Source organism: Ranitomeya imitator, chromosome 2, assembly GCF_032444005.1.
Source record: "Ranitomeya imitator isolate aRanImi1 chromosome 2, aRanImi1.pri, whole genome shotgun sequence".
NCBI classification, from domain to species: Eukaryota; Metazoa; Chordata; class Amphibia; order Anura; family Dendrobatidae; genus Ranitomeya; species Ranitomeya imitator.
In genome coordinates this window covers 229,695,006-229,708,051 of record NC_091283.1, presented here as the reverse complement: position 1 = coordinate 229,708,051, position 13,046 = coordinate 229,695,006, and the positions used below count along the sequence as shown (strand labels likewise).

Below are 13,046 nucleotides of genomic sequence, written 5' to 3'. Positions count from 1 at the left end.
ATTACTGTCCCATCACTATATTTGCTGCTCCTGGCACAGATGATGACATCTGGTATATTATATATGGTATATTTCTGTCGCATCACTATATCTGCTGCTCCTGGCACAGATGATGACATCTGGTATATTATATATTATACATGATATATAATTGACCCATATTATTGACGTCTGGTATGTTATATATGGTATATTACTGTGCCATCACTATATCTGCTGCTCCTGGCACAGATGACGACCTATGGTTTATTATATATGGTATTTTAGTGTCCCATCACTATATTTGCTGCTCCTGGCACAGATGATGTCTGGTATATTATATATGGTATTTTAGTGTCCCATCACTATATCTGCTGCTCCTGGCACAGATGATGACCTCTGGTATATTATATATAGTATATTGCTGTCGCATCACTGTATCTGCTGCTCCTGGCACAGATGATGACGTCTGGTTTATTATATATGGTGTATTATTGACCCATCATTATATCTGCTGCTCCTGGCACAGATGATGATTTCTGGTATATTATATATGGTATATTGCTGTCCGATCACTATATCTGCTGCCCCTGAAACAGATGACAACCTCTGGTTTATTATATATGGTATTTTAGTGTCCCATCACTATATCTGCTGCTCTAGGCACAGATGATGACGTCTGGTATATTATATATTATACATGATATATTATTGACCCATCACTATATCTGCTGCTCCTGGCACAGGTGATGACCTCTGGTATATTATATATTATATATGGTATATTACTGTGCCATCACTATCTGCTGCTCCTGGCACAGATGATGACGTCTGGTATATTATATATGGTATATTACTGTGCCATCACTATATCTGCTGCCCCTGGCACAGATGATGATGTCTGGTACATTATATATGGTATATTAACAACCCATCACTATATCTGCTGTTCCCGGCACAGATGATGTCTGGTATATTATATATTATACATGATATATTATTGACCCATCACTATATCTGCTGCTCCTGACACAAATGACGACCTCTGGTATATTATATATGGTATATTACTGTCCCATCACTATATCTGCTGCTCCTGGCACAGATGTCTGGTATATTACCGTATATATGGTATATTGCAGTCCCATCATTATATCTGCTGTTTCTGGCACAGATGATGACGTCTGGTATATGATATATGGTATATTACTGTCCCATCACTATATCTGCTGCTCCTGACACAGATGACGATCTCTGGTATATTATATATGGTATATTGCAGTCCCATCACTATATCTGCTGTTCCTGGCACAGATGATGATGTCTGGTATATTATATATTATATATGGTTTATTATTGACCCATCACTATATCTGCTGTTCCTGGCACAAATGATGATGTCTGGTATATTTTATATTATATATGGTATATTACTGTCCCATCACTATATCTGCTGCTCCTGGCACAGATGATGACGTCTGGTATATTATATATGGTATTTTAGTGTCCCATCACTATATCTGCTGCTCCTGGCACAGGAGATGACTTCTGGTATATTATATATGATATTTTACTGTCCCATCACTATATCTGCTGCTCCTGGCACAGATGATGACGTCTGGTATATTTTATATTGTATCATATTAATGACACATCACTATATCTGCTGTTCCTGGCACAGATGATGACGTCTGGTATATTATATATGGTATTTTACTGTCCCATCACTATATCTGCTGTTCCTGGCACAGATGACCACCTCTGGTTTATTATATACGGTATATTACTGTGCCATCACTATATCTGCTGCTCCTGGCACAGATGAAGACCTCTGGTTTATTATATATGGTATTTTAGTGACCCATCACTATATCTGCTGCTCCTGGCACAGATGATGACCTCTGGTATATTTTATATGGTATCATATTAATGACCCATCACTATATCTGCTGTTCCTGGCACAGATGATGACCTCTGGTATATTTTATATGGTATCATATTAATGACCCATCACTATATCTGCTGCTCCTGGCACAGATGATGACCTCTGGTATATTTTATATGGTATCATATTAATGACCCATCACTATATCTGCTGTTCCTGGCACAGATGATGACCTCTGGTATATTTTATATGGTATCATATTAATGACCTATCACTATATCTGCTGCTCCTGGCACAGATGATGACCTCTGGTATATTTTATATGGTATCATATTAATGACCCATCACTATATCTGCTGCTCCTGGCACAGATGATGACCTCTGGTATATTTTATATGGTATCATATTAATGACCCATCACTATATCTGCTGTTCCTGGCACAGATGATGACGTCTGGTACATTATATATTATATATGATGTATTAATGACCCATCACTATACCTGCGGTATATATCTGACTTCTCATATATTAAGCATGGTTTTCTTTGTTGTTTTTTCATTTGGGTTGCACAGATGTCGTGAGCGTGCCAGGAATCATTGCCGCTTGTGACTCGGCTGTGGCCTCCCCATTTGGGCTTATACCCACTGGAGGTCCCTGTTGTTTAATATTGCATATACGTCTACCCAGGTAAGAATATTCCAGCCCCTGTGGCTTCTCACCATCTCCTTACCATTCCTCCTTGCAGGTCTCCATATCATCTACACTTTGGATGAAGTGACCTTTATCCAGAATCTGGTGTTTTACATAGAAGCCGCATATAAGACCGCTGTAAGTTAGGAGCACACTGTTCACACTAGTGGGTGGGGTGCGTAGAATACCAAGTCATGGAGTATGTCCTTCTCTAGGATTTTGGGATGTGGGAACGCGGTGATAAAACGAACCAGGGCATTGCTGAACTAAACGCCAGCTCTGTGGGAATGGCCAAGGTGAGAGTCTTCTCTTCTCTTCTTTTGGTTCCTCAATATCACGTTCTTACCTTTTGTGTTATATTTTCCAGGCAGCTCTCGAGACACTGGATGAACTGAATTTGTTTGGTGCTAAAGGTGGTCCTCAGTCAGTGATCCACGTGTTGTCCGATGAAATCCAGCATTGTCAGGTACTTGCATTGCTCTTAACCCTTGTCCTGATAGTTGAGTGATGGTCGGTGACGGATTCTTCCTCTCCTTCCTATTAGTCCATTCTGCAGTCAATGCTTCCAAGAGCCTCCACGTCCAAGGAGATCGATGCTGGGGTCCTGTCTGTCATTTCTTTTCCAGCCTTTGCAGTGGAAGATCATCATTTGGTAGAGATTACCAAGCAGGAAATCATCGACAAGTTACAGGTGTCCTCAGTATCGTCCGCTTTCTCTACATCCCGCCATCGCTATCTGCCCTATGTTCATTCTTCGTACTGATTTAATGGGGCTTGTTTATGACCACGTTCACATGTTGCAGACTTTTTGCCTGTTGTTGCACACTGTAGCTGTGGTCCTTCACCATTGCATTGCCTGGGATGAATATAATGGCTAATCTGCATCTGAATCCACTCATTGTGCAGACTGCAAATCTCTGGAAGTGGCAGGAAAGAAACGCCAATCTCCTGTTATACTCCTGTTATAACACAAAAGTAATTTACTGAGGAACAAACCATATTACCTCCAAATTGAAAATGTCCCTTTTTAGTTACTGTAATTGGATTGAACAATCATAAGGGCATACAAATAAGTTTATAAGGGGATTTCTCAAGGTATTAAATTGCGTTAATTAGACACCATGGAAACAAGCAAGTTTGCATTTTTGTATCTGCTGTTACTCTTTCACAAGGGAAGCTTTTATCTTTCCTAGCGTACAGCTGAATTCCATGGAGCTCGGCCACTTGTGCCTGGCCAAGAGTGCACAGTGGATAAATTCAGGGAGAGAAGTTAACTCCTAACATACCAGTCGCCTTTCTGCAGCCCCCACCATCGGCTTCTCCCAGAGCAGTTCTCCTAATCACGGCTCTCACTTTTCTGACCCTTGGGCCCTGTTATGTCCTTGTGTAAATGATGTGATAACAGTGAGGACTTCAGAACAACTCAGTGAATGTATTACAGCAGAACTTGTGCTGAGCCTTATAGTGCTACTAATACTACAGCCCTGCGAGTCCCCAGAACTGCCACTCATGAGGAGAGCTGCCCCTAGAACAAGGAAGGGAGCAGACTGCATATCTGAGCTGCCCAAGACACAATTTCATTTTCTGCCTTTAGTCTGGGTTTTCTGGGCTGTTTTGCAAACATTTTCAGTTTGTCATTTTCTGTGTGTGAATAGCGATTTTATATAGTGATTATAGTCGGACTTCATTTTTCTGCGCTGACGTCCGGCGTGCCAACACATTGCCTTTTTAAGTATTATGGCCAGACTCTCATGCCAGATTTCACTCGGATTCGTTTACTAGAGTGATGGCCACAACAATTTTGTCAGTAAGAGGCCACAATGGAGATGTGAAGCCTTACCCTTTCCGGCAGTATCATCTCCTACTGTATTCTTCTGTCATAATTTTATTTTTCTCCACATTCATATAGGGGCGGTATGGTTGCTGCCGGTTCTTACGGGATGGTTACCGGACACCAAAAGAGGTATCAATGCATACATATTGTTTGATATGCCAAAAATGAACAATCTCATGAGCTGGCAATAGTTGTGACTATAACAATCTCTATATAATCCATAGCCCCTTCTGGAAATATGATGTACATGTGTTATGACTGCGAGGGGGTGGGGGTTCTTGTGAATTGCCTCACAGCTCCTGTGCCTGCTTTATCACCATCGCGAACCTGGCTCAACTGACAGAGGAGCTTCTGCAGTAACAGCGGGGGCTGGTGTCAGCACCATCAGTAGAGATCACTGCATCCAGTGTGGCGGGGTAGGGCTCTCTCCCACTCCTCTGGCACCGATCAATGTGTTTGTGATGACATCACTGATATCATGGCACCTATGAAAGAATTGCCTCCAATTCTACCGGCAATATGGTCCTTTAGGTCCTGCAGGTTATGTGTCGGTGAAACAGTGATGGCTGGGCATAAGTATTAGACCACTCATCACATAACTAAAACTGGATGTCCCATAGGGGTGCTAGGTACAAAAATAATAAAATATCTAATATATAAAGCTGAATGTGTGTGTGTATGTGTGTGTGTGTGTATGTGTGTATGTCCGGGAGTGGCATCTGCACCATCACAGCTAGAGCCACAAAATTTTGCACAGTCACACGTCTGGACCCCAAGAGCGTCATAGGCTATGTTGTGAGGCGACATTTTAACCCCGCGCATTCCAATTCACCAAACAATTTTGCCCCTATCTACATAATGGGGAAAAAGTGAAAGGAAAAGTGTTGGAGGCAAATTGACAGCTGCCAGATGTGAACAAGGGGGACTTAAAGAATGAGACTGATGGCGCCAAAGAGTATATACCGTACAGTTACTAAGGTGGGGCCCCGTCATGAGATACTCACCACACACGGGGATATGAACACACACACAAAATGCGCCACACACGACCACGTGCTTGAACACACATACCACCCTCAGCACACATTTCACCACACATGCACTAACCTCGCCACATAAAAGTCGAAACACTAAAGTCGCTGCTCAAAACTCGCCATGCGCAAAATTCGCCACATGCAAAACTAGGTTCACGCAAAACTCGTAACACGTGCAAAACTCACCTCATTGAAAACTCGCCACATGCACAAAAGTTGCAACACATGCAAAAGTTGCCTCACACAAAACTTGCAAAAATATTTAGAATTGAGAGTCCTCAGTGGTTGATACCTTTTAATGGCTAACTGAAAAGATGGTAACAAATTGCAAGCTTTCAAGACTACATACGTCTCTTCATCAGGCAAAGACTAAAACAAATTCTGAAGAATCACATATTTATGCACAACATAGTATAACAAAAAAAAAAAAGAGGGGAAAAAACCATGGATAAGCCAGGTGACATGAAGCAGAATTACCATGGGTGATAAACAGTTACGTCCATAAATATTGGGCCAATTCTTAGATTCTTAGATAAGGATTGTTTTATTGTCCTGTGATTAGGGTCTCTGTTGTGATGACCCCACATGGTCTGATGGGCAAGTTCCTAAAGGCCCCTTCACATTAAGCGACGCTGCAGCGATACCGACAACAATCCGGATCGCTGCAGCGTCGCTGTTTGGTCGCTGGAGAGCTGTCACACAGACCGCTCTCCAGCGACCAACGATGCCGGTAACCAGGGTAAACATCGGGTAACTAAGCGCAGGGCCGCGCTTAGTAACCCGATGTTTACCCTGGTTACCATCCTAAAAGTAAAAAAAAACAAACACTACATACTTACCTAACGCTGTCTGTCCTCCAGCGCTGCGCTCTGCTTCTCTGCTTCTCTGCTCTCCTCCTGTACTGGCTGGGAGCCGGAAAGCAGAGCGGTGACGTCACCGCTCTGCTTTCCGGCTCACAGCCAGGAGGAGAGCAGAGAAGCAGAGCGCAGCGCTGGAGGACAGACAGCGTTAGGTAAGTATCTAGTGTTTGTTTTTTTTTACTTTTAGCATGGTAACCAGGGTAAACATCGGGTTACTAAGCGCGGCCCTGCGCTTAGTTACCCGATGTTTACCCTGGTTACCAGTGAAGACATCGCTGGATCGGTGTCACACACGCCGATCCAGCGATGTCTGCAGGGAGTCCAGCGACGAAATAAAGTTCTGGACTTTATTCAGCGACCAACGATCTCCCAGCAGGGGCCTGATCGTTGGTCGCTGTCACACATAACGATTTCATTAACGATATCGTTGCTACGTCACAAATAGCAACGATATCGTTAACAATATCGTTATGTGTGAAGGTACCTTTAGTTGATGTAAAAAGACATTAATCCGTGTGACACATTCATTCCTGCAGTTAGTGTCAAAGGTAGTCATCAGTTTATATTCCCAGACTCTCCTGTCTTTCTGCGATTTGAAGTTACCTTTTAGTACAAGTAATTTCATGTCCATCATGCACATACTCAAACCGCACCACACACAAAACTCGCCACGCGCAAAACTCGCCATGCGCAAAACTTGCTGCACACAAAACTCATCTCGCAAAAGTTTCTCCATGCATGTCGCCACACGCAACTCAACACACGCAACTTGACACACACAACTTGACACATGAAACTCGCCCTAAAACACACACAAGTCTGGTATTATCCTTCAAAAATAAAAATCTGAATAATAAGCAGACAAACTACAAGAGCAACAAATGTACCATATAGGAAATACGGCAGCTGTCAGTCACATGACCTGTCTATTATGTGTATGTGTGAGCTAATATATACTGCCAGCGGGAGGGCTTAGTGTTGGCTGGGGATTAAACTGCCAATTTAGCTTACAAATACTGAGGTAAAAATACTAACCAAATAACGTGTGAACACAGTCTAGTACAGGAGGAGATGACACACAGATATATACTATATACAGGAGGAGATGACACACGGGTATATACTATATACAGATGGAGATGGCACACACATATATACTATATACAGGGGAGATGACACACAGGTATATATATATATATATATATATATATATATATATATATATATATATATATATATATATACAGGAGGAGATGACATACAGGTATATACTATATACAGGAGGAGATGACACACACATATATACTATATACATGGGAGATGACACACAGGTATATACTATATACAGGGGAAATGACATACAGGTACATACTATTTACAGGAGGAGATGACACACAAGTATATATTATATACAGGAGAGATGACACACAGGTATATACTATATACAGGGGAGATGACACACAGGTATGTACTATATACAGGGGAGATGACATACAGGTATATACTATATACAGGAGGAGATGACACACATATATACTATATACAGGAGGAGATGACATACAGGTATATACTATATACAGGAGGAGATGGCACACTGGTATATACTATATTCAGGGGAGATGACCTACAGGTACATACCAAATACAGGGGAGATGACACGCATGTATATATTATATACAGGAGGAGATGACACGCAGGTATATACTATATACAGGAGGAGATGAGACATAGGTATATAGTGGAGGAGATGACATTCAGCAGGTATATACTATATACAGGGGAAATGACATACAGGTATATACTATATACAAGAGATGACATACAGGTATATACTATATATAGGAGGAGATGACATACAGGTATATACTATATACAGGAGATGACATACAGGTATATACTGTATATAGGAGGAGATGACATACAGGTAAATAGTATATACAGAAGAGATGACATACAGGTATATGCTATATACAGTAGGCGATGACACATAGGTATATACAATATACAGGAAGAGATGACATACAGCAGGTATATACTATTTACAGGGGAGATGACATACAGGTGTATACTATATTTAAGGGAGATGACAAACATGTATATTTTGAGGGGAAAATGAGAGGCGTGAGGTGAAAATGAAAAGGTGTGAGTGCAAAATGAGAGGAGTGAGGGAAAATAGTGGAGTGATCGGAAAATTACAGATGTTAGGACGAAATGACAAGTTTTAGGGGGGAATGAGAGGAGTGAGGGGGAAAATGAGAGGCGTGATGGGAAAATGAGAGAAGTGGGGTGCTATAACTAACCACAGATATTTACTATGCCCAGGCAACGCCGGGCTCTTCAGCTAGTTGAAGAATATAATTGCAAAACACATTTCCCCAATTAAAATACATTTCTTAAGAAAAAACAGAAGTTAAAAAAGTGGACATTTAATATCTCCCAGTCTAGAAGGCCAGAGCTATAAAACCTTCACATAGTTTCGCTCTATAGGGAGCGACATAGAAATAATAAACATGGCAAAAATTCAACACAAAAATGGTATAAAATGGGATCAAAAAGTCATGTGAAAATAAATATCACTGAAAACATCTTCTAAAACTGTAAATCACCTCCTCACTAGGTTGTCTGTAAAATATTACAAAAGTTAGACTATGTAAATAACGGTGATCTGCAATCTATTCTTCCAAAATGGCGTTCCTGCCACCCTAGTCCCACCATGCTGCAGCATGGCAGCTTCTGACCACACATGGGGTATCTGCATACTCTGGAGAAATTGCACAACAAACCAAGGGGGACATTTTCTCTTGTTACCCTTGAGGAAATTAAATATATGAGGCTGAAGAAACATTTTTATGGAAAAATAAAAATTTTTGAATGTTATTTTGAATATCATGAGGGGTCCTTTTTTTCTTTAAATGTGTCCTTGATTTGAGGTTTTCTAACATATAACCCATATAGCACATTGCTAAGGAGAGTAAAACTAATCCCAAACTGTTCTTCAACTATATCAATAGTAAAAGAATAAAAACTGAAAATGTAGGCCCCTTAAAAAATAGTGAGGAAAGAATGGTTGTAGATGACGAGGAAAAAGCTAACATATTAAACACCTTCTTCTCCACGGTATTCACGGTGGAAAATGAAATGCTAGGTGAAATCCCAAGAAACAATGAAAACCCTATATTAAGGGTCACCAATCTAACCCAAGAAGAGGTGCGAAACCGGCTAAATAAGATTAAAATAGATAAATCTCCGGGTCCGGATGGCATACACCCACGAGTACTAAGAGAACTAAGTAATGTAATAGATAAACCATTATTTCTTATTTTTAGTGACTCTATAGCGACAGGGTCTGTTCCGCAGGACTGGCGCATAGCAAATGTGGTGCCAATATTCAAAAAGGGCTCTAAAAGTGAACCTGGAAATTATAGGCCAGTAAGTCTAACCTCTATTGTTGGTAAAATATTTGAAGGGTTTCTGAGGGATGTTATTCTGGATTATCTCAATGAGAATAACTGTTTAACTCCATATCAGCATGGGTTTATGAGAAATCGCTCCTGTCAAACCAATCTAATCAGTTTTTATGAAGAGGTAAGCTATAGGCTGGACCACGGTGAGTCATTGGACGTGGTATATCTCGATTTTTCCAAAGCGTTTGATACCGTGCCGCACAAGAGGTTGGTACACAAAATGAGAATGCTTGGTCTGGGGGAAAATGTGTGTAAATGGGTTAGTAACTGGCTTAGTGATAGAAAGCAGAGGGTGGTTATAAATGGTATAGTCTCTAACTGGGTCGCTGTGACCAGTGGGGTACCGCAGGGGTCAGTATTGGGACCTGTTCTCTTCAACATATTCATTAATGATCTGGTAGAAGGTTTACACAGTAAAATATCGATATTTGCAGATGATACAAAACTATGTAAAGCAGTTAATACAAGAGAAGATAGTATTCTGCTACAGATGGATCTGGATAAGTTGGAAACTTGGGCTGAAAGGTGGCAGATGAGGTTTAACAATGATAAATGTAAGGTTATACACATGGGAAGAGGGAATCAATATCACCATTACACACTGAACGGGAAACCACTGGGTAAATCTGACAGGGAGAAGGACTTGGGGATCCTAGTTAATGATAAACTTACCTGGAGCAGCCAGTGCCAGGCAGCAGCTGCCAAGGCAAACAGGATCATGGGGTGCATTAAAAGAGGTCTGGATACACATGATGAGAGCATTATACTGCTTCTGTACAAATCCCTAGTTAGACCGCACATGGAGTACTGTGTCCAGTTTTGGGCACCGGTGCTCAGGAAGGATATAATGGAACTAGAGAGAGTACAAAGGAGGGCAACAAAATTAATAAAGGGGATGGGAGAACTACAATACCCAGATAGATTAGCGAAATTAGGATTATTTAGTCTAGAAAAAAGACGAATGAGGGGCGATCTAATAACCATGTATAAGTATATAAGGGGACAATACAAATATCTCGCTGAGGATCTGTTTATACCAAGGAAGGTGACGGGCACAAGGGGGCATTCTTTGCGTCTGGAGGAGAGAAGGTTTTTCCACCAACATAGAAGAGGATTCTTTACTGTTAGGGCAGTGAGAATCTGGAATTGCTTGCCTGAGGAGGTGGTGATGGCGAACTCAGTCGAGGGGTTCAAGAGAGGCCTGGATGTCTTCCTGGAGCAGAACAATATTGTATCATACAATTATTAGGTTCTGTAGAAGGACGTAGATCTGGGTATTTATTATGATGGAATATAGGCTGAACTGGATGGACAAATGTCTTTTTTCGGCCTTACTAACTATGTTACTATGTTACTATGTAACCCCTAAAAGACACTTCAAAATTGAATTGGGTCCTAAAAAAAAATATATATATTTTGACAATTGCGTTGGAAGAACGAAACATGGCTGCTATACATTTCACTCAACTAACATACTAACGAAACATTATAAAAAGGAAGGTGATAGAATTGGAAATGTGGTAAATGTTATTTCTTAACTATTTTTTACGGTATGACTATCTGATTTTTAAGGGATTTTCCACAAACAAAATGTAATTTTAATCAATAGATCTTGGAATAATAATAGTAATTTCCACAATTGGATGTGATAAATAACATGTTCCATTCCTGAGATAATCTTATCAATGTTTCCCTGCTGTACTGTGTAATCGTCATGTGTGACTGTGCAGGGACATGGTCTGACCATACCACATCTCCTGGAGAAGGGAGGACACAGAGAATACAGACAGGACAGCACAGGAGCATTATTCCTATAAACGTGCCCCTGCTGTACTGTGTAATGGCCGTGTCTGACCGTACAGGAACATGGTCTGATCATACCACAGCTCCTGGGCCGGAGAGAAGAGAGAATACAGACATGACAGCACAGGAACATTATTCCTATAAATGTGCCCCTGCTGTACTGTGTAATGGCCGTGTCTGACTGTACAGGGACATGGTCTGATCATACCACAGCTCCTGGGCAGGAGAAAAGAGAGAATACAGACAGGACAGCACAGAAACATTATTCCTATAAATGTGCCCCTGCTGTACTGTGTAATGGCCGTGTCTGACCGTACAGGGACATGGTCTGATCATACCACAGCTCCTGGGCAGGAGAGAAGAGAGAATACAGACAGGACAGCACAGAAACATTATTCCAATAAATGTGCCCCTGCTGTACTGTGTAATGGCCGTGTCTGACCGTACAGGACATGGTCTGATCATACCACAGCTCCTGGGCAGGGGAGGAACAGAGAATACAGACAGGACAGCACAGGAACATTATTCCTATACATGTGCCCCTGCTGTACTGTGTAATGACCGTGTCTGACCGTACAGGGACATGGTCTGATCATACCACAGCTCCTGGGCAGGGGAGGAAGAGAGAATACAGACAGGACAGCACAGAAACATTATTCCTATAAATGTGCCCCTGCTGTACTGTGTAATGGCCGTGTCTGACCGTACAGGGACATGGTCTGATCATACCACAGCTCCTGGGCAGGGGAGGAAGAGAGAATACAGACAGGACAGCACAGGAACATTATTCCTATTAATGTGCCCCTGCTGTACTGTGTAATGGCCTTGTCTGACCGTACAGGGACATGGTCTGATCATACCACAGCTCCTGGGCAGGAGAGGAAGAGAGAATACAGACAGGACAGCACAGGAGCATTATTCCTATAAATGTGCCCCTGCTGTACTGTGTAATGGCCGTGTCTGACCGTACAGGGACATGGTCTGATCATACCACAGCTCCTGGGCAGGGAAGGAAGAGCGAATACAGACAGGACAGCACAGGAGCATTATTCCTATAAATGTGCCCCTGCTGTACTGTGTAATGGTCGTGTTACATTTTATTTACGGTACACATTTTTTCTCCTCTCTAATTTACGTCCAATGTACCGGTGGTGTACTTCAATGTGTAATCTTGTACTATTATTATTTTTATTATTTACTAGCTGAAGAGCCCGGCGTTGCCTGGGCATAGTAAATATCTGTGGTTAGTTATAGAACCTCACTTGTCTTATTTTCCCATCACGCCTCTCATTTTCCCAATCACATCTTTCATTTTCCCCCTCACACCTCTCATTTTCTCCTTCACTCCTCTCATTCCCCCCTAACACTTGTCATTTCAACCTCACATCTGTCATTTTCTGATCACTCCACTATTTTTCCTCACTCCTCTCATTTTGCACTCACACCTTTTCATTTTCACCTCACACCTCTCATTTTCACCTCATCACCTCAGTG

At 41.6% G+C, this 13,046-nt stretch overlaps 1 protein-coding gene across 5 annotated transcripts in view; it reads left to right on the top strand.

Moving 5' to 3' along the window:
* PHKA1 (phosphorylase kinase regulatory subunit alpha 1) overlaps window positions 1-13,046 on the top strand; it is a 452,411-nt gene that overhangs the window by 73,937 nt on the left and 365,428 nt on the right. For all 5 annotated transcript variants that reach the window (XM_069748675.1, XM_069748674.1, XM_069748673.1 and 2 more), the window contains 5 exons: window positions 2,613-2,695; window positions 2,773-2,853; window positions 2,925-3,023; window positions 3,102-3,248; window positions 4,467-4,520. In XM_069748675.1, coding sequence (XP_069604776.1) covers window positions 2,613-2,695; window positions 2,773-2,853; window positions 2,925-3,023; window positions 3,102-3,248; window positions 4,467-4,520 — 464 coding nt within the window. The remainder of the gene's footprint in view (window positions 1-2,612; window positions 2,696-2,772; window positions 2,854-2,924; window positions 3,024-3,101; window positions 3,249-4,466; window positions 4,521-13,046) is intronic.